This window comes from Gavialis gangeticus, unplaced genomic scaffold (assembly GCF_001723915.1).
Source record: "Gavialis gangeticus isolate Ggan-Ray unplaced genomic scaffold, GavGan_comp1, whole genome shotgun sequence".
Taxonomy (NCBI): domain Eukaryota; kingdom Metazoa; phylum Chordata; order Crocodylia; family Gavialidae; genus Gavialis; species Gavialis gangeticus.
In genome coordinates this window covers 31,821,779-31,845,416 of record NW_017728996.1, presented here as the reverse complement: position 1 = coordinate 31,845,416, position 23,638 = coordinate 31,821,779, and the positions used below count along the sequence as shown (strand labels likewise).

At 41.0% G+C, this 23,638-nt stretch overlaps 2 protein-coding genes across 5 annotated transcripts in view; one reads left to right on the top strand and one right to left on the bottom strand.

The window, feature by feature from the left end:
- CCPG1 (cell cycle progression 1) overlaps positions 1 to 10,742 on the top strand; it is a 61,708-nt gene extending 50,966 nt beyond the window's left edge. For 3 of the 4 annotated variants that reach the window (XM_019504249.1, XM_019504251.1, XM_019504248.1), the window contains 3 exons: positions 4,052 to 4,179; positions 6,413 to 7,827; positions 9,766 to 10,742. In XM_019504249.1, the coding sequence (XP_019359794.1) occupies positions 4,052 to 4,179; positions 6,413 to 7,827; positions 9,766 to 9,949 (1,727 nt within the window). In that variant the 3' untranslated portion in view covers positions 9,950 to 10,742. The remainder of the gene's footprint in view (positions 1 to 4,051; positions 4,180 to 6,412; positions 7,828 to 9,765) is intronic. The other variant, XM_019504250.1, reaches the window with a different exon arrangement.
- PIGB (phosphatidylinositol glycan anchor biosynthesis class B) overlaps positions 10,729 to 23,638 on the bottom strand; it is a 16,408-nt gene continuing 3,498 nt past the window's right edge. The window contains exons 5-13 of the mRNA XM_019503827.1: positions 22,437 to 22,541; positions 22,080 to 22,210; positions 20,681 to 20,821; positions 19,067 to 19,118; positions 17,821 to 18,032; positions 15,482 to 15,546; positions 13,211 to 13,424; positions 11,825 to 12,005; positions 10,729 to 11,204 (exon numbers count right to left, since the gene is read on the bottom strand). Of these exons, the coding sequence (XP_019359372.1) occupies positions 11,085 to 11,204; positions 11,825 to 12,005; positions 13,211 to 13,424; positions 15,482 to 15,546; positions 17,821 to 18,032; positions 19,067 to 19,118; positions 20,681 to 20,821; positions 22,080 to 22,210; positions 22,437 to 22,541 (1,221 nt within the window). The 3' untranslated portion in view covers positions 10,729 to 11,084. The remainder of the gene's footprint in view (positions 11,205 to 11,824; positions 12,006 to 13,210; positions 13,425 to 15,481; positions 15,547 to 17,820; positions 18,033 to 19,066; positions 19,119 to 20,680; positions 20,822 to 22,079; positions 22,211 to 22,436; positions 22,542 to 23,638) is intronic.

Sequence of the window (23,638 nt, the reverse complement as noted above, 5' to 3'; positions counted from 1 at the left end):
TATATATAGTTTTGTTATTGAGGCTTAATGGTTGCTAGCATGATCAAGAGTGTACAAATCAGTTATGGAATATATTTTTATGCAGTGCTTGCATGTGTTTGCATCCATTATTTGCATAGGAAAACAGATTGATTATGCATATTGTTCAGGTAAAAGCAGTGTGGACCAATGAATGGTTCCATTCCTCCGATAGCATTTTACTGTGACAGCTTGTTCAGGTCACTTTTTTCTTTTGTTTCCTCATCTAGAAAATGGGACCTGAGAGATTTAGCTTTAAAGTACTTCATTATAAAGTACTTTAAAATATATGGATGAAAACCTCATACTATTAATTTATAAAAATCATATTTTCGTAAGGGCTGTGATTCACTACTTTAGATAAAAGAAAGAAAAAATGTCTTTCTGTTAGACTGGAGGAAAAAAATCTCGTTAATATTTTTCTAAGTAAAAAAAAAATGTGGTTATGTGAGCTAAGATTTCTCTAATGTTCCTACCTCCACAGAGTAGCCAGGCAATTGTGAAAAATCTGCAAGTTTTCTTTTCCTTGGGAAATGAATTGTGGTTTTTTTATTTTCTAGGACTTGGGTGTTGCACTCCATTCAGATATTTTATAAGATGCTTCTAATGTCTAGTGAATTCTAGTTTGAGGGCTGCTGTGAAATGGTCATTGCTTCCTGGTAATAGCTCTCTAAAGTGACTGGTTTTGTCTCATAGGGTTTCCTCTATGGCAGTGGTTCTCAACCTGGTTGCCATAGTAGGCCACACTTGCAGCTCTCAATGTGTTATATGAGCCGCACATTCATGTGTATCCAGTTAAAGATGTTTTAAAAGGATGTCACATGGGCCACAGCAGTGTGTTGATTGGGCTGACTGCGGGCTGTGGGTTGAGAACCATTGCCCTAAGGAATCATGGGATCGGGGCCAGACTGCTCCCTCATTTGTGACATGGCTTCTTTAAAGAAAAAGCTGTAGACAGGTTAGCTAGATGTTAATCAGATAGCTACCTCTTTATCAGGTTAAACATTCAGGAGACTCTAGGTAGGGAGCCTTGAGAGTTATGGCTTGAGAAAGAAATAGGGCTGTATGAACTGCTTGTTTTTGTCTCCCTTCCTCATAGATAGTGTATAACTGTAAGACTGCAGGGAGCAACAAGCAATTTAGGAAAGCTAGAATACAGAGACAAAAGCCTTAACTTGGCCATGACTAAGGACTGTGCCTAAAGGATTGTGAGATAGCTGAGGCCCAGAAATAACATTCTTTTTCTTTTGGAGCTGAGTTTATTAGCAGAGCTTAAAAAGCCTTCTAAAGTAGGAGCTGTTAGTGTTTCCTAAAGTGTGGGGCATGCCTGTTACGGGGTGGGGGAGGGGGCATGTGTAAACCATGGCCACAATTGATGGTACCTCCTTCTTGAGCATCTTTTACCATTTTCCCTACTACTAATTACCAGCTGAAAGGCAGCAGCATGGAGCTGGGCCATGTAGGGGTGTGGGGCTCTGGCAGGGCACCATTGTGGAGCTGGGGTTGTATGATGACATGGGGCTTTGGCTGGGAGGCAGCATGAGGCTGTGGCCAAACAGCAATATGGAGCCAGGGGCATGGAGTGGTGTGGTGCTCTGGTTGAGCAGCTGTGTGGAGCCATGGGCATGACAGCACAGGGCTCTCACTAGGTACCAGCATGAAGCTTGGGACATGCTGCAGTGTGGGGCAGGGGCATGTGATGGCACAGGTCTGTGTCTGGATAGCAGTGTGGGTCTGGAGGCATAGATTCATAGATTGTTAGGGGCTGGAAGGGACCTTGCAAGATCATCAGGTCCAGCCTGCACTAGGCAGGAAAGGTGACCGTCCAGTCTCCTCTTGAAGATTTCCAGGGTAGGTGATTGCATTGCCTCTGGAGGGAGTTTATTCCACTGTATGGACACCCTGACTGTGAAGTTTTTCCTAGACTTAAGCCTAAAATGGTCTTCTAGGAGTTTGTGGCCATTACTCCTGGTTTTCCCCAAGGGTGCCTCTGTGAACAGTTGTTCACCGAGCCCTTGATGTATTCCCCTGATGTAGCAGTAAGCTGCTATCAAGTCCCTTCTCAGCCTTCTCTTTTTTAAGCTGAAGAGGCCCAAGTTCCTCGGCTTTTCCTCATATGGCTTACCTTGCAAGTCTCTGATCATGTGGGTGGCCCTTCTCTGTACTCTCTCAAGTTTTCTGCATCCTTGTTGAAGTGCAGGGCCCAGAACTGGACACAGTACTCCAGCTGTGGTCTCACCACTGCTGAGTAAAGCAGAAGAATCACTTCCTTGGTTTTACTTGAGATGCATCGGTTGATGCATGCCAGAGTATTGTTTGCCCTTCTGGCTACAGCATCGCACTGACAGCTCATGTACATACTATGGTCTGTTATTACCCTAGGTACCTTTCAGTTGTGGTGCTAGTCAAATTGGCACCACCAAGCCTGTAAGTATGTTGGGGATTGTTTGTTCCCAGATGGAGCTGTGCGGCAGAGTGCATTTGGGCAGCAGCACAGAGCTGGAGGGCTGTGCTGATTACCATGTCCATCTGGGTCTAGGGACCCCAAATTCTGTGGCAGGCCTTACCTCCCAGCTTTGGTAGTCCATTGGACTACTGGCAGGCCACATGAAATGATTCTGTGGGTTGGATCCAGCCTGCAGTCCATATGTTTGACATCTGGTTTAGGAAATGATAAAATGTTAAAGAGATGTGTCACAAAAATTAACACAGTGGTGCTTTTTTCCTCAGTTAAACTATAATTATAAACTATGACAGGAGGATGAATCTTCATTTATTTACAGGTTCCACTGTACTGGATAGAAGTACCCATGAATTATTATTTCTATTCAGAACAGTGGATCCAATATAAGAAAAATAATATTGCTTTTGGGGGGCAAGTATTACTTAAGAAAATATTTTTAGAAAATAGTGAATTTGTAGCTAGTAGAGAAAAGATGTTGATTGTAAAACATTTGTCTGATATCTAAACAATATGAACACGGCTATTTAACACCATCCTAACTTCAGAGTCTTTACCTTTGTGAATACGAAATAAGGATTGCAAGATCAGATCCTATGTGAAAATACCATTTTTCTTTGTAGTAGCTATTGATTTTATGTAAGAATTGTATGTTTGCTTAGACATGAAATTAGCACGCAAATGTCTAGATACTTCTTAACTATAATATTAAAGAATGGGAAACCATACTTCTAAAAGCTGTGGTCTGGAATTATGCCATTCCCTTTTAGCATGGCTATTTTGCATTCTATTAAAAAACAAGTTAAATTTACATGTTTACTTGCCTGCATAACTTTTGTTTGGTTATACTTAAATATTGGTATTTTCCAGTTAATTCTAATCCTTGTGACTTAGCATGCAAAAATATGCTTTTGCTTTTATCAAACCAGCACAAAATGCAGTTTCTGCTGGCTTTTATGACATTGCCAGCTGTTGCAAGCAACAGCATCCTTATATTCATAGATTCATAGATTAAGGGTCGGAAGGGACCTAGTAGATCTTCTAGCCCGACCCCCCGCCAGGGCGGGAGAACAACAAAAAACCCCAAAAAGAGAAATGGGACTCAAACGAGTCCAGCCAGGTAGGCATCCAGCCTCTTCTTAAAGACCCCCAGGGTAGGGGCCAGCACCACTTCCCTTGGAAGTTGGTTCCAGCTCCTAGCCGCCCTAACCGTGAAGTAGTTTTTGCGGATGTCCAATCTATACCTCCTCTCCATCAGCTTGTGCCCATTACTCCTTGTTATGCCAGTGGGCGCTAGGGGAAACAGCGTCTCCCCCAAACCCCTCTGGTCCCCCCTAGTGAGGCTATAGACAGTCACCAGGTCCCCCCTTAGCCTTCTCTTGTGGAATATAATAATTAGAAGACTATAATGATTATAAAAATAGACTGAACACAACATTAGTCAGAATGCCAAATAGAAATACACAATTTAAGAATGTTTCTGCATTTGCAGAGAGTGAGAATCATCTAGGTAAGTTCCTTTCATTTCTAAATGCTGAGTCAACAACAAAGTAAACAATTTTGTTTCTCTAGGTACAATTCAGATCCAAAAACGTCAGCAGTTAGTGGAAAAGACTCATGAAGATGAGCTGAATGGAATGAAGGATGACCTGTATCAATGCCAACAACAGCAAGAAGTAAAAGGAGACCATAAAGTAGGGGTATGTGCACTTCTTAAATATGGTTCAGTGGAGACTATACTCTCATTGTACATGTCTAGTGCACTGGATCACTGATCAAGAATTGATGGAGAAGATATTATTTGTCTTAGTTGCCTGAAACAAATTATTGTTTTCACCTTCTGAAGCTTCGCCAGTCTCAGGTTAGCAGATTTGATGAAAATTAAGGGTATAAATGGTATGTTGGGGTACTCAAGCCACAGCCCATGCACCAGATCCAGCCCACAAAACCATGGCATGCAGCTTGCAGGTATCCCCACTGGTCTGAAAATTTGACAGCAGCGGAGGAGTGCCAGCAATTGCCACCCCCGTTGCCAAATTTCTGAAGCCTTGGGGAGACCTTCCAGTGGGAGAGTATGTTAGATCAGTATGTGGATGGGGCCCAGGGCTCAATCTGAGCACATAGGGGCTGGCTGGAGGTGGTGTGGGACACAATTCTGCAGCACAGGACCAAGTAGTGGCAGTACAGGTTTCCCTCGATTTATGCTGTACATGTGCTCCCAGAGACTGGCGCATATATCGAATTTGCATAAAATGAACCCACTTTACAATGTAACAAATAGGGGTAGGTTCCCATCGTGGTGAGGGAGTGAGGCTGGGACTAGGGAAGGAGCGGGGAGAGGGGTGTCACTCCCAGGGCTGCACAAGGCAGCGAAGTAGAAGGAACAGAGCGGCACCCACCCCAGCCCCAGCTGCAGCGGCCTCGGGAGTGGCCTGTGCCAGCTGCCTGAAGCTGCTGGGCTGCACCGTGCTTCACCTATCCCCACTCACCTCTGCTCCTGGGCTGTGCCATGCTCTGGTGCAGGCAGCTGGTGTCAGCTGCTCCCAGGGCCGCTGCAGCTGGGGTGAGTGCTGCACCCCACGCTGCCTGGGGCTCTGCTTGTCTCCACTCACCCCAGCTCATGCTGGAGCAGCCCTGGGAGCAGCCAACACCAACTGCCTGCACCACGGCACAGTACAGCCCAGGAACTGGAGTGAGCCCAGGTGTGGGGGGACAGGCAGAGCACGGTGCAGCCCAGCGACTGCAGGCTGCTGCCACTGGCCGCTCCTGGGGCTGCTGCAGCCGAGGCTAGGGTGAATGGGGCCACTGCCCTTTCCCCTCCCCCCACATACTTACCTGCTTGGGTGGGAGGAGGAGGTTGGCATCTATGTTGATCGTACAAGAGCAAATTTACCTCACATATAACAAATCATGGGTCTAAGTATGCTCATCGCATAAGAGTGAATTCACATATAAAGAACCCACATAAATTGAGGGAAACCTGTACAGGGTCCAGATCTGAAGGCGTAAGGCCCCATAAAGGCTGCACAGAGCTGAGGGAGGTGGTGTGGAGCCATAGGGAGATGGTGTAGAGCTAAGGGAAGCAGCATGGAGCCCCAGGGTGGTGGTGTGGACAGTGAGAAGCTGAGAAGGGAGGTGTAGAGGCCCAGGGAGGTAGTGTGGGTGACGAGGAGCTCCAGGAAAGTGGCATGGGTGGCTCAGAGTCTCAGATCAGTGGCGCACAACCAGGGGAAGCAGTGTGGGTAGTATGAACCTCAGGGAGGTAGTCTGGGCTGAGAGGCAGTGTGGAGCCCTGATCTGGTGGTGTGTACTCCAGGGAGGTGGCACTGGGCCCCAGTCTGGTAGTACAGGGCCTGATATTTTGGTAAATGGCTGACAAAGCTGGCATGGGGCCCCATCCAGTGTTGGGCTGAGTGGAGGAAGCATGAGGCCTGTACCTGGCAGGTGGTGTCTGATCCAGCCTGTGGAAAAGCCCCATGCCAATCATCCAATCTGCTGTATGGAGAGGTTGAGCACCTCTGGAGTAAGTGATACATTTGGACTTCAGTAAGGCTTTTGACACTAACTGAATCAGAGATGCATCTTCTGATTTTAGTTAGTGCATAAAGGTGCAAATCTACCTTGCCTTCTGTTTGACTTTAGACTAACACAGCTGTCGACCTCTTGCTGTTTCCCATGACATCCTGTTTAATTAAACTAGGAAAATATGATCAAATAGAAACTATTTTAAGGTGGGTATGTAACTTATTAGAATATATATTTTTGTGTGTGTGTGTATGTAAGGTTACAAGGATGAAGGTTATAAACTGTTCTTTTATGCTGTAGTTGAAGCTGAGTTTGTGCTTTAATTAAATGATTTTATAAAGGTGGATTTAGTTTAATAGTTTCTCAAGATATAAAATTAAACCTGTTTGCTTTGTTTTTGGTTATTAGTCATTAAAAGAGGACCTTGCAACATGCCTGATATCTACTGAAGTGGAAAAGAAATCATTTGAATTTCAGAAAAGAAGTCTTGCTACAGAAAATCAGCACTTAAGGGAATCTCTTGAGAATGAAGAGAGAGCTTTGGCCTCACTGCAAGAAGAGTTAAGGAAGTTGAGACAACAAATTAGGAACTTAGAAGATAAAGGTACTAGCACAGACTCAATTGTTATGGAAAATCAGAAACTGAAGGAACATTTAGAAGAGGAAAAGCAAAAGAATAACAATTTCCTTAGGCAAAAAGAGATACTTTTTGCAGAAGCACAAATGCTAAGGAGAGAACTTGACAAAGAACGCCAAATAACAGAAGCTCTCAAAGAAGAACTAGAGCAATTAAGTTCCCGTCAGACACCCAGTGATATGGACACAGACAGTATGTTGAGAGAAACTCAAGAAATAGAAATGTTGCAGGGAAGACTAGCAGAACTGGAAAAGAAGCTAAGTTTTGAACAACAACGTTCTGATTTGTGGGAGAAGCTGTATGTTGAAATGAAGGACCAAAATGTAAAACAGGAAGTTGATGAAAAGGGACAAAAGCAAAGTGGAAAAGGAACAAGTAAAACAAAGAAGAAGTCAAAAGAAACATTTTTTGGCTCTGTTAAAGAAACTTTCGATGCGATGAAAAATTCCACAAAGGAGTTTGTAAGACACCATAAAGAAAAGATTAAACAGGCTAAAGAAGCAGTGAAAGAAAACCTGAAAAAATTCTCTGATTCTGTGAAGTCTACATTCAGACACTTCAAGGATACCACCAAAAATATCTTTGATGAAAAGGAAAAGAAGTCTGGTGATAAAAGATATGAGGCAAACAAAAAAGCAAGAACTGTTTATCGGGAATATAAACCTAATGAGTGTTACAAGCATACGCACCACAGAGGGCCTAGCATGCAAAATGATTTCAAAGAAGGGAGAAAACAAAGACCAACTGAATTTACGACATTTGAGAAAGATACTAATTCACAGAAATGTCTCAATGACCTGCTGTGTAACAGAAAACCTCGCTCTGTCCTAAAGGGCTGCTCTGGTATTTTTGAATGTGCTCATCAGGAATTCATTAGCCTCTTTAACAAGGTATTGGACCCTATTAGAGTGGATGAATTTAATTGGTTAATGCAAAAGTATTTACAGCAAGAAGTAGACAATTTCCATCACTGGAGAGAACTAGAGAATTTCATTAATAAGTTTTTCCATAATGGGGTCTTTATACATGACCAGATGCTGTTTACTGACTTTGTTAATGATGTTAAGGATTATCTTGAAGAAATGAAGGAGTACCAAAATGATGATGAAGAGGTATTTGAAGATTTGGATAAATACATTTACAGATACTACTTCCACTATGATAATTCACCTCAGTTTGGACCCAGGTTGGTTTATGTAATATTACTTGCATTATAGCTAGAATTAAAGAAAATTTTTAAAGGCTGTTAAAGAGATTGAACAGATGAACAGGAGATACTCCCTATGCCTGAAGGGTGACTGAGCCCAAAAGCTTGCTAAGAATTTTTTCCCACTACTCAGTTGGTCTAATAAAAGATATCACATCTACTCAAAGAACCTTGCCTCCCATTAAAGAGATTAGTATTATTTTTCTATAATAGGTGACCAAACCCTGCAGTTGATAGGAGGACTTCTCATGGGAACAGATCTTACTATTCCAACAAGAACCTATAGCACAGATTTAACAGCACATTACAGTTTTTAACGTGTGGTGATTCCTTTAGAAAACAGTTTGCTTCAAGTAGTGCTGCTTAATTTATAGTGTCAAATGCAACAACAAATTTGCTTATTATGCTGAAAGGCTGTGTTGGATTTTTTTTTTTTTTTTTTTACTTCTGACCTCCCTCTTGACAGTATCTGTGGAAAAAGAGAGGCAGTTAACTGCTAATCCTCCCTACTGTCAGCTGCTTCATGGTGAAGGACCTAGTTATAGTAGAGATTCTTTAAGACCTATTCTAATAGATAAATGTGTGTCTAATGGATAGGTAATAATAACCGAATGGATTACTGGCTTCTTCTATAGCAGGGGTGGGCAAAATAGTAGATCCACCCTGCGGTCAGATTCCATTTCCCAGCAGCTGCTGCCTGTATCTGTGGCCGGTTTACATGGAGACCTAGGAACAGCTGGGCTCTGACTGCATGGGCCAGGGTTTCCATGGAGACTGACCCCAGCAGTGCTAGCAGGGTGGGGAGCTGCTCTGGGGCCAGGTCTGGGCTCTTGTGGTGGTGACAGCGTTGGTCCAGATCCAAGGCAGAGCTGTGATCTGTTGTCTGCATGCCTCTGCCTTTAAATTTTAACTTTAAACTGCCCCTTCAGTTTAAATTTTAACTCTGTTTAACGTAAAGTTTCAGGTTTATTTACAGACCCGCTCTTGCTAACTTTTTCCCTCCTTTGTTTGTTGTGGTGAATAGTCTGGCTATATTTATTTTGAGTTGTATCATATTATTTGTATGAGGTTTTTTAATACTTTTTTAATTGCAGCTTGAACTGCTTAGGTGGTATTATATTGACATTAATAGGGTAGCTTATAATTCCCAGTTTTGGAATGTGCACAAAGCACATCTAGATGCATTTTTCTTATTCATAGATTAAATTGCGTGTCATTAACCATTCTGTTCTATTTGAAAGGATTAGACTGACTTTTAGTATCTGACAACTTCATTTTCTGACATCGTATTTTTCTGCAGTCTGAAATAAAAGGGATCTATTTCAGGCTAGAAGAACTGTGTTTACTAATAATATTTTAAAAAATGAAATGCCTATTAGACTTTTCTTAATTTACCTTTTGCTAGTGCTTACTCCTTTTCGATGTACATTGTTTTGTTTTGTGCATGTATGCTACCATGGGACAAGTCTATGCAGTAGAACAATAAAATTATTTGGATAGAGCTCCCGTAACAAGAAATGATCAGTAGCACCCTCTCTTCTTACGTAAATGTCCTTATTGTAGAGAGATATATCCACCAATTTGTCGTTTGTTTGGTAGTAGCCAATTCCTATCTCCTCTTCTACTAATAAAGGAAGTTCTATAGGTTTTCTTCTCAGACTAATTTGAAATGCTCTTACCTTTGTAGATCTCTTACCAGCTGTCCCTTGCCACTGTAGATTTGTTTCCAGGTAGAGCTACTTAAGGTGGATGGTGATCTTTTTTAACAACGAACTTGAAAATCTTGTTTATAGTTTTGTTTATAGCTATTGAACTTTCATTTTGCCCTAGTAACAACAGAAAGTAGTTCTGCATATCTTGTTGCTCTTATGGAACTGGTTTCAACAGTAGTAACCAGATTGTATTTACTTCTTGCAGTCAACCTTCCAAAAGACCTTCATTCATGCAAAGTGAAAATTCCAGACATGAAAAACAAGCGCAAAAGTACCATCAGCATAATAAAAGAGAAGGTAAATGGCATAAGCATGGTCGCACTAATGGAAGACACATGGCAAATCTTGAAATAGAATTGGGGCAGTTGCCTTTTGATCCAAAATATTAAGTAATTTATACGTGGTAAAAACACGAAGATTCAAGCAAATGATTTCTATCCTCACTGGAAATTTTTTTTTCAACCAAGTTGCAAGATGCAAGGTTTTTCTCTAAATAGTTTGGTATTTACATGGTTGTTCAAAAGCACCAGTCAAGCTTTCTAACATGCATATTCTATAGTGTTGCTTTGGTTGCAGGTGCACTATTACAGAAACTAGGCATGTAATGACTTGTGTATGAAAATAAGCTTAATTGCATTCCATTAGTATAGTTCCAATTTGAGTCATGCATAGGCTAGATACAGATGTTCAAAAAGCCCAAGGCAGAACCATTCTAAATTATGTGGTTTTCTTTAAGTGGTGTAGTTTAGATTGGTAGCAAACAGAATACACATTCACCCTTTGTTGGGGGGATCAAATATTAGACCACGTTCTACCATTTTTAAATCAGTCAGTGAGTGGCAAACTTCTGTTCTGTTACAGGTACAGACCTGTTTCTAATCACTTATACCAGTAACAGTGTAATGTTGGTACCTGGCCATAATGTGCAAGTCATTAACACTGATGTTTGGTGTACTAACTTCATCTCATCCTTCAGAATGTAGGTCTAGATTATGGTAATGCATCTCAGTGTTTTGTAATCTTATACTTGCTTCTTGTCTTTTTTTGGGGGTTCAAGAGCCTGTTGACTTGTGAAGAATTTGCTGTGCTGCATTCTAATCAGCTTGCTGACTTATGCACTTGAAATTTCTTGCCCATCTGCATATTGTGGAAGAAAAATAAAGAAACATTGTGGGTAAAAAAGTCTTGATTTACAAGAAATCTCGCATAGACATACAGACCTATAGAAGTTAAACTTTGTTTTACTACTTTAAATTGCACAAGGCATACAGTAGTTGCTGGTGTTACTGCTGTTGCAAATATGAAGCTTGTTCCCCAAAATCAGAACATCCTGAGAGTATTACTACTGGAGTTCCATCTTCTACTTTACTGAACAGGTTGAGTTCTGTATAATCCTTAGCTACTCCTGTCAATTGCTTGAGCCAGAATTCCCAGTTTTGCTTATTTATTTCCAGAAGCCACCAGCCACCCTTTTCTCATTGATTTCATTTGGTTCCAGTTCAGAAACTGATGTTCAAATGCACTTTATGTCATTTTTCTCTTGTACACATGTATGTGACTCCCAATTCGTCCTTCAGGCACATGGGTGTGAAATACAGCAGCAGTTTTCTCATACTCATTTAAAATGAGAAATGATGCTATTTCCTGTAAATAAAAAAAAAACACCTTAGTTTCCAGGCAGTACAGCATTATTACACTAAGGTGCATCAGAACTATATCCCAAACTTTCTGTGAATCAACTATTTATCTACCTGTAGAAGCTCTGTTCTGTATTCAGGAATGATAACTATCTACTCTGCTACATCCTAAGAAGCCCTGTCTTCAGTGATGTCTTAGTCACAAAACACTTGAGTAAATTAACCTTGCATTAGAGTGGAAGGGAAAGACATTCTGACTGCAGGCTGCTCTGTTCATTGCTTTGTGTCCACAAAGTAAGTAACTTAAGATTTTATAGGTGATGGATACATATCTCAAACTTGTCTGGACACTGTTCTTAAAATTGCTACCATAGAACAAAACTTTATGGCATCTTCCGTTTTCTAGATACCAAAAGGTACTCTTCTCTAGGACCATCTGACTGCAGTGAGGGTAGCTGTGCTGCATTTTGGGTGGGTGAGGATTTCATCTATTAAAATCATGTTTTAAAAAGATATGGATATTTATTTTCAAAGCTGTAATTACAGCTCTTCCTTTTTGTTTCTTAGTCTGATGCATAAACTGTATGTTAGTTTGAGCTAAATGACCTTATCTTACAGTTAACATACTTGTTCAAGCACACTGAAGAAAATCAGGTGATTTGGTAATAATGTATCATTGTAAAATTCCTCCTTCAACCATCCGAGTGGATTAGAATAAAAGACATCTGCTTCATCAAGGTATTTCTCATTTCCAGTTAGATCTGGGGGGCACTGAAGGAATCTCATTTTCAGAGGACAGTGAACATGGCTAGGATGGAAAAAAAACCCATCAAAACAAATGGTTGAGAAGAGAATGGTTTTAAATGATCACGGTAGAAATTTCTATTAATGGTACTGCATCGTAGCCTAAATAAATCTACCTATTTCCTTATTTTCAGTAGGTACATTTTCTGTTTCTGTGCTAACCCCATAGGCTAAGTACAGACAGTCAAAAAGCCGAAGGCTGAATTGATTTAATAGTTGCAGATTAGTCTAAACTGCATAGATTGAACCAACAAGCAAGTGAATAGACAATCACTTTTGATTCCAGAAATGCAGCCACGTCTGCAGTGGTGCAGGCCAGAAACAGCGGGGGGGCACTAGAGCACACCTACCTGCCCAACTGGAGCAGCTTGGTCCAAGGGCTTGCCTGTTCACCCTACAGGGGATGGAAGGTGTGGGGGAGGTGCAAAGCATCCTGGGATGCTGGGGGACTCTTAAGTTAACTTGAATCTAGAGAGGATCTGGGACAGAAGTTCAATAAACCAATTTAACCTAAGTTATTTAAGTCTAGTACTGTATCCATCCAGGTTTATCGTAAACCGGTTTTGGACATTTTGAAAGCAGTTTAAGTGCACTGAACTTCTGTTGTATTACAGATTTGAACTGGTTTCCGATCACTTATACTGGTTTATGTGTAATTTCTGTCCCTAGTCATAATGTTTTTCTAGCCTTCTGTATTTCATATAAGATTACCAGAGATAAAATACAGGAGCAAGTATTGGCAAGGCCAAAACACGAGAGCTTTATATGAGTAACCCATAAGGGAGAAGATTTTGGATCTTTCCAGTCAAAATGCCCTCCTGTGTGATATCAACCCTTTAATAGAAAAGGCATGTGTCAAAATTGGCTCTACTGTGTAAGCTTCCCCACCCCCTTGTTTTAGATGTATCAGAATGTATTAAATAATTATGGAATAATTGCTTTAGTCATGTCATATTTAAAAATTCTCTCACTTAGCCTTCTGTTAGCAAAGGTCAAGATAATATTAGATCATTAAAGAAAATCCTGACTCCTAGCACCAGTTAACAATGTTCACTCCTCTGAGTGTTAACATAATGAAGCAATATGAGTTGTTTTAATGGAAAAAAAAAAAAAAAGTAACCTTCATGGATGTCTAAAGTTTTCGGAAAAAGCAGGAGAAAATCCTGGTTGAAGTGAGATTTAAATATATTGTATTTGCTACTTTATTACCTGTAAAAAGGAGTAGAGTGGCATGGCATCATTACAAAGACAGAATCCCGTGACTGGTTTGAAGAATTATAACAGAGCTGTTGTATATGAATCATGACATCAAGAGGGCCACGCTGGTGAATTAAGCCAGTGTACAGGGCTGGAAGTAAGTTTGAGAAAACCAGGAAGGCCATTGCTGATTTTTTCCATGTTTTAATTTGTTTAAGAGAATATCCTAAAGTGAAATTAGTAAAATGGTTACAATGATGGACAAATGTTAACAACTGTCTACAGACTTGTTTTATAATAGTAAAATTTCTCAAAAATGCTAGTTGCAGTTGAGCAAGATTTTGGCATTTTAATTACTGTCATAAAAGGATATACTGACTCTAGTTATTACTGTTTAGAATAGAAATTGAAGGGGCACCTTTCTTAAAGAGTCTAGTCTAAAATGCAATTACGAGAAACAGCTTTAAGTTTCTTAATCATCATTTGCAATTCACAGTTGCACTTGAGGTAAAGTGAGAGCCAATACTTCAGTTCTCTGGGCCTGAACTTCTTTTTGTCAATGAGGTGGAGAGTCATATAAGAATAAGGTAATGAATAAATCTGTACAAGTGGTATAGGAAGCCTTTTATATGTTAGGTTGTAAGTATCACAGGTAGGACCAGACCATGTGACACGATCCCCATTATTGACAGCATGATTGCCTCACATCTCTAACACTCATGAAGGCCTGAAACCGGGCTACTGTACCTTCATATGAATTGCCTTCAGGAGCTGGGAGATGAAAGGGAAGTGACTGGCAACTTCAAACAACATAGTGATATAAGATCATAGAAAAGGAAGCCTCCCTTTATTGATTTTAAATGGCCATGTTAGTCTTCATTCAGCAGCCAGCACAACAGCTTATTTGTGAAGATGTAATTTCTATCTGCCTGATGCATCTTCTGTATAGCCATTACTACTGAAAAGAAAATGGAAGAGGGTGGTCCTACCTGTTTCTTTCTTTCCCTAAAGAGCTAGTAGTGGGAGGTGATATCCTGATTATTTTTCTAAGCAGGTGGTAGGTACAGGGAGTTTTTTGCTCCCATGACCTTAAGCAAATTTGTCAAGGGAGCTGTTTATATTTTGCAGCTCTGAAGTCTCTCTCTTCAGGTCATGCTGTTTCCACCTTATTGTTACAGGATCATGAAACTTTATATTGACTCTCCTTCCCATTCCCACCTTTGCTAAATCACAAGCAATAAACAAATTGAATGGCCACTGTCAAGATTGTAAATCTAAGTAAATAAAATAATAACCTTAAGTCAAGCCTGTACCAGAAACTACAAAGTTGTCAGTTGCAAACAAAGCCCAGCTGGTTTAAGCACAATTTGACCTGAAGTTGTAAGTCCTTTGTCCCATATGCAGGTGATCAAATAAGACAATCTTTTTCCTACATTTTATTCACTAAAGTTAAGTGGGTTATAAACAAAAAAAGCAAGATTGTTGTATACTAGGGTCTTTTCTCCAAGTAGGAGTTAAACTGCGCCCTATCCTTGTACTAACATGTTAAGCTTAAATCAGGCCGTACAATTAAGTCTATTCCCAATTAGCTTAAACTAAAACAAAATAAGTTTGGTTTAAACTGAAATAAGAATGTTCACTTTGGTGCTTGAACTGATTTAAGTATATCTGTCTAAAAGCTACGTCTCAACCTCTCAAAAATCTTTTCTTTATAAGAAATGATTTAGCTCCCATGGCTTTTGTGATATCACTTTACCAGTTCTGTGGCCTAGAGAAAAGCCTTGATTTTTTTTTTTTTAATGTTTATATTTTTAAAAATACTGTTTCAGGTCAACTTAATATATAAAAGCAGCAGAAGTGGTAAGTGTAGTATTTTCTTTTACAGGAAACCTTTATGAGTGGTATGGGAAATAGTCATAAGAGCAAGATACCTTCACCCTTTTTTTCCCTTAACATACACAGTCTTCATTTGTTTCTCAGCATTTTTAATGGCTGGACTGGGTGGATGAGAGAGAGAGAGGAAAAGTAAGAGCAAAGGCACAGCTACATCTAAAAGGCTGTACTACAGAAAACATGCACAAAAATGTGATGGCTATAGGGGTAATGCTCAGTACTCAAGGCATTTCACCTGCACATACAGACTTGTTTTTTAACTCTAATTTTCATTTACAGCTAATTAGATGCATAGACTACTCCTAGGCAGGAAACCATATCATGAACAGTTGGAAAAAATCTTTTACAGCAGACTTAGCATCACAAAACATGTAAAATCCAAATGCTTACCACAGAATATCATGCAAAATGGCAGTACTGGATATATAAACCTGAATTCTTTGTGGCTCAATGTGCTGTAATAAAAACAGGAATGGTACTACTGAAAGAAAATTATGCAAATCAGTTATTTTGTTAAATCTATGCTTTAGAACATGCAGGGATACATGAGAGAAGACAGTTAATGTGGATTAAAAACCTTTTGATATTAATCAATTTAGAATCAGATGAAATGGTAAATACCATATTACAGTAATTTTGCCCAATACGTGTCATTTGTTCCCCACAGTTAAATAAGGGTGGGCATCCAATTAATTTACATGAAGTAATAAATACCGTGTTTGGTTATTGTGATAGTAAGCAATTACTACCAATAGGTAAGTGTCCTGACAACATAATAATCTTGGTAATAATTACTGGGTGGTAATAAGTATTATAAATGAAACACTTACTTGATTATCTTACAAGTATGGAGTGACACTAGGAAGGTTTGCACTTTTCTGACACACTGCAGTCCTATAACTAGGGAGCCAGCCACAGCAGCTTTATTAGATGGCATCTAGTTATCACAGGCTGCTGACAAATGCTAAATGAAAGGTATGCTGGGATCTGAGGCAAAAATCCCAATAACCATACCCCCTGCTATGCCATACGTGCATGGTAGGTAGCATGACTCTGGGAATCAGGGATTAGATCCCTATTGTGCCACATTGCCAATGCAGGGGGAGCCTGGGATTGTGATTCTGGTCTACTCTGGCACAGGCAAATTGGAAGCTTGCCTCCCCTGGCTGGGAGCTACAGTCGGTTGGTTGGTGCTGCTACCTGTGGGACCACACTGGAGTCCTGAAGGGCTTCAGTGTGCTCCCAAGGCTGGGAGTGCTGGCCACATTCAATTTAAGGTCTGATGGGAACTAGCAACAGTTATACAAAATTATTGTAACAACTTTTGTGGCTTATTTCCTGTTTTATTGTGCCATTAACTGAGTGACCATGTGGCTGAGTCACTAGTTAAAATGCAATTAATTAGTAGGGCTGTGAGAAGTTTTGGATGCTGATTCGATTCGCAGGAGATTCAGCCTGATTTAGTGACCAAATCTCCAAATAATCGAATCAGGAGACCAGTTAAAAGGTCCGAATCAATTCAAAGCTCTCTGAATCTGTTTGGAAAAGATTCAGAGAGCTGTGGCAATTCAGGCAGTTCCAGCTTGTTGCAGCAGGGAGCTGGACCCAGACTCCATGCTGATAAGGGGAGGGGGCGGCTGGAGAAGAGTGGAGGGGACCATGGGGGGACCTCTGCCAAGCCCAATCCCCTGCCTGATCCCCCAGCTCCCTCACAGCTGCCCCACCTGGCCCCAGCTCCTGGCTCGTTAAAAAAAAGGCCCCCACTCACTGGCTGCTGCCAGGCGGGGTGGGGGGAAGGATCCCCATGCCACATTGGGGGCTCTGCCATGAGCCCCTTGACCCTGCACCCACTCTCCTAGCCCCCCATGGCTGCCCCACCTACCCCAGCTCCCGGCCCTTAAAAAAAAAAGGCCTTGACTCACCAGCTACTGCAGCAGCCTCAGGGCTTCTGGGGACTTGTGTCACAGCCTCCCATGCAGTGTGGGGCAGTGAGGATTGCCCCCCCGGCCTGGCAGCAACCGGTGAGTAGAGGCTTTATTTTTTTTTTAAAAGGGCCAGGAGCTGGGGCGGGCAGGGCAGCCAGGGGCCGGGGGGCTGGGAGAGCAGCCAGGGGGCTCATGGCAGAGCCCCCCATGTGGCAGGGGGCAGCAGGGATTGCCCCTCTGCCTGGCAGCAGTGAGTGTGAGCTTTTTTTTTTTTTAAGGAGCTGGGAGAGCAGGCAGGGCAGCCATTGAGAGCAGGCGGGGGATGGGGCCGATTCAGAGATTTGGCCGTGGCTGAATCTCCAAATCAGATTTGGCCAAATCAATTTGAGACAGTGATTCAAATCACCGAGTCAAATACTGTCCCTCAAATCAGCTGAATCTGAAGCGAATACCAGCCACTTCACACAGGCCTATTAGATGTTATATTTAAGACATGATTAGCTGTCACACTGTTTTGGAGCAATTTTTAGCTCTGCTCCAATGTCCAATCTTTTGATATTTCACCCCGTAAGACCATGTACTTTTAAGATACCTGGTTAAGCCACATCTTTTTTAATACTTAATGTTTCACTAAAGTTTTTGCTATGCAGCTATGACACATCACTAAATAACTTTCTGCAAAGTATTTACATGGGAACATAAAACTGGAAGGAGCCTCTTGGGTCATTATTAGTTATAACCATCGTAATTTTCACAGATTATTTAAAAATAACTACTGCAAAATTTATAAATAAGGGAGCTTACCTGTATACCAGCACAGTCCAAACTGTTGCCACTAGAAAGATATGATGCTTGCTTGGTGCCAGTAGACAGCCGTGAATGAAAAAAGGTAGATGTGCACCCAAGATAACTGGGAATCCCTGAGTGAAGTACCAGTGCCAGGGATGAGAACCATAAACTGCTCCCAAATTCTGTATCACATTGAACTTCAAAAAGTTCAACTGAACCAGTACCCACTGAGAGATTTAAAAAAAAGATATTTATAGTTAGATTAAGGACAGCAACAAGACTGATAAGCACGGACAATAGAGAATACATCTGATTTATCTTTAATTAAAAAATTTAAAGCAATACTTTCAACTAACGACTGTTTTATAAATACCATTTCAAAAATTAAACATAGAAGTTACAAGCTTTGTTGTTTGAAATATGCATGCTAGGAAAGAAGATGACTAAGTGGCTTCGCAGACTGGAAATGTAAATATGAAATGTTTTAAAAATCTATACACAATCATATGTGGTTACTCCCTAGCCATAAATTATTCCCAAAATGTACCTACAAATCTCTAGTAGTTAGTAAGTTCCTTAAATGAGACTCTGATTGACCACAGACCTTGTTTTGAGAGTTCTGTGACTTGTTTTCAGTGCTTGGTGTAGGTATAACTCTGCTTCTACTGAGGCCATTGGAAACTTTACCACTGACTAAAATGGGAGTAACATCGAGGACTTCCAGAAGTCCCATTCTCACACCCCAACCTCTGCTTTTTAGGCCTGGCACTTTTACCAATATTAAAGCAGAAAATTTGCAAGATTTGATGAAGAGCCTTTTTCCATCTTTTGTTTTAAGTAATTGATGATATGTCCAAAAGCAACTTTTAGAAAACGATGAAGTACCTAAAACTTCAGACTAACCAATATATTAGAAAAAAGAAGTTTTGCAAGCAAGTTTACCAGAATGATGGCAGTTAGGCTCTAAGTACTTCTAGCATTAGGTAAATAGCAAGAACAGAGTACAGTATATTCTCGATACTTTTTGAAATGTTCTTAGTGATTTTAAAATAAATGTAAAGATATTAATGACTAAAGGTATCCTCTAGATTGTAGGCTATAGGTATTAAAAATAATTAGAGATGATGCTAAAGACAGAATAAAAAGATATCATATCAATGAGACGGTGATGGTTCCATATTCCTATATTCTAGAGCCACCTATTGAGGTTCAGAAAAGCTGCATCTTGCAAACTGAGATAGGACTTGGTATGGCAACTTACCTCACCATAAAACACACGATCAATTAATAAAGAGGTTCCTAGAGTGACCATCCTGCAACAATCAAGAAAAAAAATGCTTGTATTATTGACTCCTTCAGAATATTTGTATTTTAACTTGGACTTTTCTCCAATTTTCTGCCACAACTTGCTGGGTGTGTCTATACATGCAAATAACCTGAGAGTAATTAAACTCTCCCAGGCACGCATCTACATGTACAGGGATGCAGGAGCAGTTTTACTGTTCATGGCAGGAAATCTACTTGCCCCTGCAGCATCTAGGGGGAGCTCTAGGCTCCCCCTGGGAGATAGCCCAGTGGGTGGCAGGGAGCATGGGGCCAGGAGACAGCTCCTGTGAGCTGCCTGCTGCTGGGGCAGGCTTTGCCACTGCAGCCTGGGTAGGAACATTGTCCTCCTACCCCAGCAGCAGGGAGCACCCAGCCCCTGCTTCATGATCATGGGGCTGGGGATGGGAGAATCTTATCTCCCAGTCCAAGCTCCATAGTTGCGGGACCCACGCTGGGAGGTCCTTATTTCCCAGTGCCAGCTCTGCAGGCGCGGGGCCAGCACTAGATCCTTCTTTCCCAGCACCAGCTCTGAGGTTGCAGTGCTGGGAGATCTTTATCTCCCAGCCCCATTTCTACAGTTGGGGGGCCAGCACTGAGAGATTCTTCTGTCTCAGCACCAGCTCCACAGTCATAGAGCTGGTACTGGGAGAGAAGAATCTCTTAGCATCAACCTCGCAACTGTGAAGCTTGGGCTGGGAGCTCCCTGTTACCAGGAAAGGAGGACATAGCCTGCTGCCAGGGTGGTGGTAATCTCCTGCCCCCTGCTGCCCAGCTGACTGGGAGCATATGTGCTACTGGTCTGGTGGCTACACACACACACTACTGTGCAGTGAGCAACTGAGAGTTAATTTGCTACTTGCATTTTCAAGTAGCAAATTTACTCATGATTAGACCCAATTACTGTGCAGTAAGTGTCACAATCTACACATGCAAATGCTTAACTGCACAGTAATTGGCTCTAATCTCAAGTGAAGTGTCTTGTGTAGATGCGTCCACTCTGTATGAAAGACTGACCTCTACCTATTCATAAACATTTCTAATAATTCACTGGCAACTAAGGTCTCTAGAACAGTCACTAGCGGGTTGGAGGTCCTCATATATTACCCTGATGAGGTCACCCAACATACCCTCCTATTCTTTTATACAGAAAGCAGGCCCTATTTCTATAGTGTTTTGTTATTCCCTTTTCACAAATTATTCTAAGCAGGAGCTTTCTCTAGGTCTTGCATTCTTATACTCAAGAAAAATGTAAAGAGGGTAGATATACAAAGGGTCTACATCAGGGGTTCCCAACACTTATGTACCGAAGGGCACATTCAAATTCAAAAGAAAAAGCGAGCACCAATGTAACAGCATTCTTGTTAGAATATTGATTTTTGCTGATCGTGAAAATGCGCGCGGTCACCTGAATAAAAACCCTGGGGGGCACCATGGCACCCACAGGCACCACACTGAGAACCACTGGTCTATGTTAATCTAATCTTAATATAACAGATATAGGTAAGTTATACATAGCTAATGTAGTTAATTGATTTCAGAAAATACCTACCCTACTGGAACAAAGTTATATAGGATGAGGTCTCCTTTCTTCTGTTCTTGCCAAAAATGCCAGAACACCAAAGGTATCCATGGTATAACAGCAGTTGGACGAATAATAAATGCAAGTGCTACCAAAGTTAAATATTTGCAACTAGAAAAAGGAAAAATTAATGACACTATGAAGAGCATTGTAGAGAGACTTCACTCATAATGACATCTTAATGTAGGGTATACTGGGAGGGCATATAGCATTTTAATTAGTTTCTAGGCATGGGCATAGGCAAGCACAGCAGCATGTGCGCCAATAGACTTGAATTTTAGGTGCAGACAGTTACTGACCTAACAAAACAAACATGCTGTAAACTAAACTATGATTTGGCACCAGATCTTTTTCCACCTTTTAAGCAATCAAACAGCATCTAACTTAGTCTAAATGTGATCCTATTCTATCTTACTTTGATCCCCAAAATAGCCATTAATTTGTATGCCATTATTATGTCTCTTTAACTTAGCCTTACGATTAAAACACAAAAAGCTGAGAGGAGGAAGATCCATCCTCCTTCTGCCTGATTTTTTTTTGATGGACTTGAGCCCAGTAGAATAGGATCTGGTCCCAAGTCTGTAACAAGGAACCATATGTATTTTAAAGGAGTTCAGTAAAAAAAAAAATTATCTCCCAGCCCCATTCCTACAGTTGGGGGCCAGCACTGAGAGATTCTTCTGTCGGAGCACCAGCTCTGTATGATTTTATATCCTTCCTAAGTTACCACAAACACAATGTTTTTACACTGCCGTAAGGCTTAAATTGATGCTTCCTACAGAGTGAGGGTTTGAGCTGGGAACAAAGGAAGCACAATTTTATATTCCCACTATTCTGACCACCTCTAGGAGATAAGAGTAGCAGCAACAACACAGTTATCATTCCATCCAGAAAGCAAAACAGCTGCAGTTTCTTCACAAGCTCAGTGTTTTGGGCTGCTGTACTTATTGTTAGGTTTCTTTTGCCCCCTCATCTACATTCTGTTTGTGTCTAATGTAGACACCTCTATGTAGCAGAAAGGGTACTGAGGCAGCTTCCAATTTATCCATTTATCTTCATACATCAGGCAGTCTTGCCTTAAGACATAACGGGACTGGGTGGCTCTGCAGGGGACCTGTGCTGAAGGGTAAAGTTAAAGCTCAGCTTGAAAGATAAAGTAATGGTCAGCCTTTCATACTATTAGAATGCACTTTGAGGTAAGCTTTATAAATGCAGAAAGCTGTGCATTTTTGTAACAAAAACAAAGATGGAGAATCAATAGGGGAAGGCTGGAAAAAAGTGTAATGATGTAGTGTCATTTTAGAAGTTGTATCCATCTTGATCATCCTAAACCAAAGGTTACCAGTATTGTTAGTACAAAGTCTCTCACCTGCTTCCCATCTTTGAGCCTTCCAGTGGATAGTAGAAAAGAGCAAAGATGGTGAGAACAGTTTCCATGGTGTTTGTTAGAGTTCTGGTACAGCAGTACCATGTAAACCAAGAGCACAACTGGCAAAAATACTAAAAACAATTATCAGTAACAACTTATGTAGGAGAAAAAAGAGATTAATACAGTATTTATATAGCTTTAAATAAAATCACTAGCACTTAATTCCCAAACTTGCAAAATATTCAGCAACATAACTAAGCCCTTTGAGATATTCAGGCTCTGTTAAATGTTACATTATCTGTTAATAATATACTATGTCAGCATGCACAACAAACATTTTTGAAGGTGGAGACTTACCACCCACTTTGCTGTTTCTGCATTTTCTCTGTATTTCACGAATGAGTATAGCTTTACATCTGCTAAGGCCGAAAGAAGTGCTTGGACAAGTCTAGGGACCCAAATCTACATTAGTAAAAAGGAGAAAATTTATTTTTGATTTTTATAAACAAGCCTCTATTAAATACCAAGGTTTAACCACAATATAGAAAAATAAATGCACTTATGAACTGTCACTACACTGAGGAAATGTGGGTATGGACAGATATTCATTTTAGCCACTTTAAAAGGAAAGGAAGAATTGTTCAGAAGTGCTCATCAGCTGTCACATTAACCCAGGGGTGGGCAAAATGTGGCCCGTGGGCCAGATGCGGCCCATCAGCCCATTCTATCCAGCCTGTGGGGCCCCTAAAAATTTAGAAAATTAATATTTATCTGCCCCTGGCTGCCTGTCATGCGGCCCTCAAAGGCTTGCCAAAACTCAGTATGCGGCCCTCTGCCTGAAATAATTGCCTGCCCCCGCACTAACCCTTACCTCTTCATAATCCCCCTGTGGCACAAATGAGGTAAATCACCCTGAATGAAGTAGGCTTAAAGTTGGAGTGGTTTTGCAACACTTTTGTCACTATGGAAACATAGTGTAATAGTTGCATTATATAAGCTTTTGTTGGTATCCTCTGATGTCAGTACAATCATTGCATCTGTCTGCACTCTAAAGATGCATGGCCTTTTCTTTACCTTTTTGTAAAGAGCACTTATTTTAAATATTTCAGCCTTACAGAAATATGAGTTCAAAGTTTCTATTAAAACTAAGTAAAAAAACCTGTTTGACATTAAACCTATTGTCTTAAATTCTGGGAAGGGTATTCAGAATTTTCAGAATTGCTCAGCAGTGATGTAACTCATCTCCCATTAAAGTTGAAGGGAATTTTAATAATTGTAATGAGTGGAAAGCAGAGTTAGATCAATACTGAGCACTTCTGAGAAATGCCACCATCAAAATCTGCTGGTTGTTAACCAGTAGCTCATAGTTTCTAGGGTCAGAAGGGACCTGAGAAGATCATCTAGTCCAACCCCCTGCCATGGCAGGAAAGAGTACTGGGGTCAAACGACCCCAGCAAGGTGTTCATCTAACCTCTTCTTAAAAACCCCCAGGGTAGGAGCCTGCACCACCTCCCTTGGAAGTTGGTTCCAGACCCTAGCCGCCCTGACCGTGAAATAGC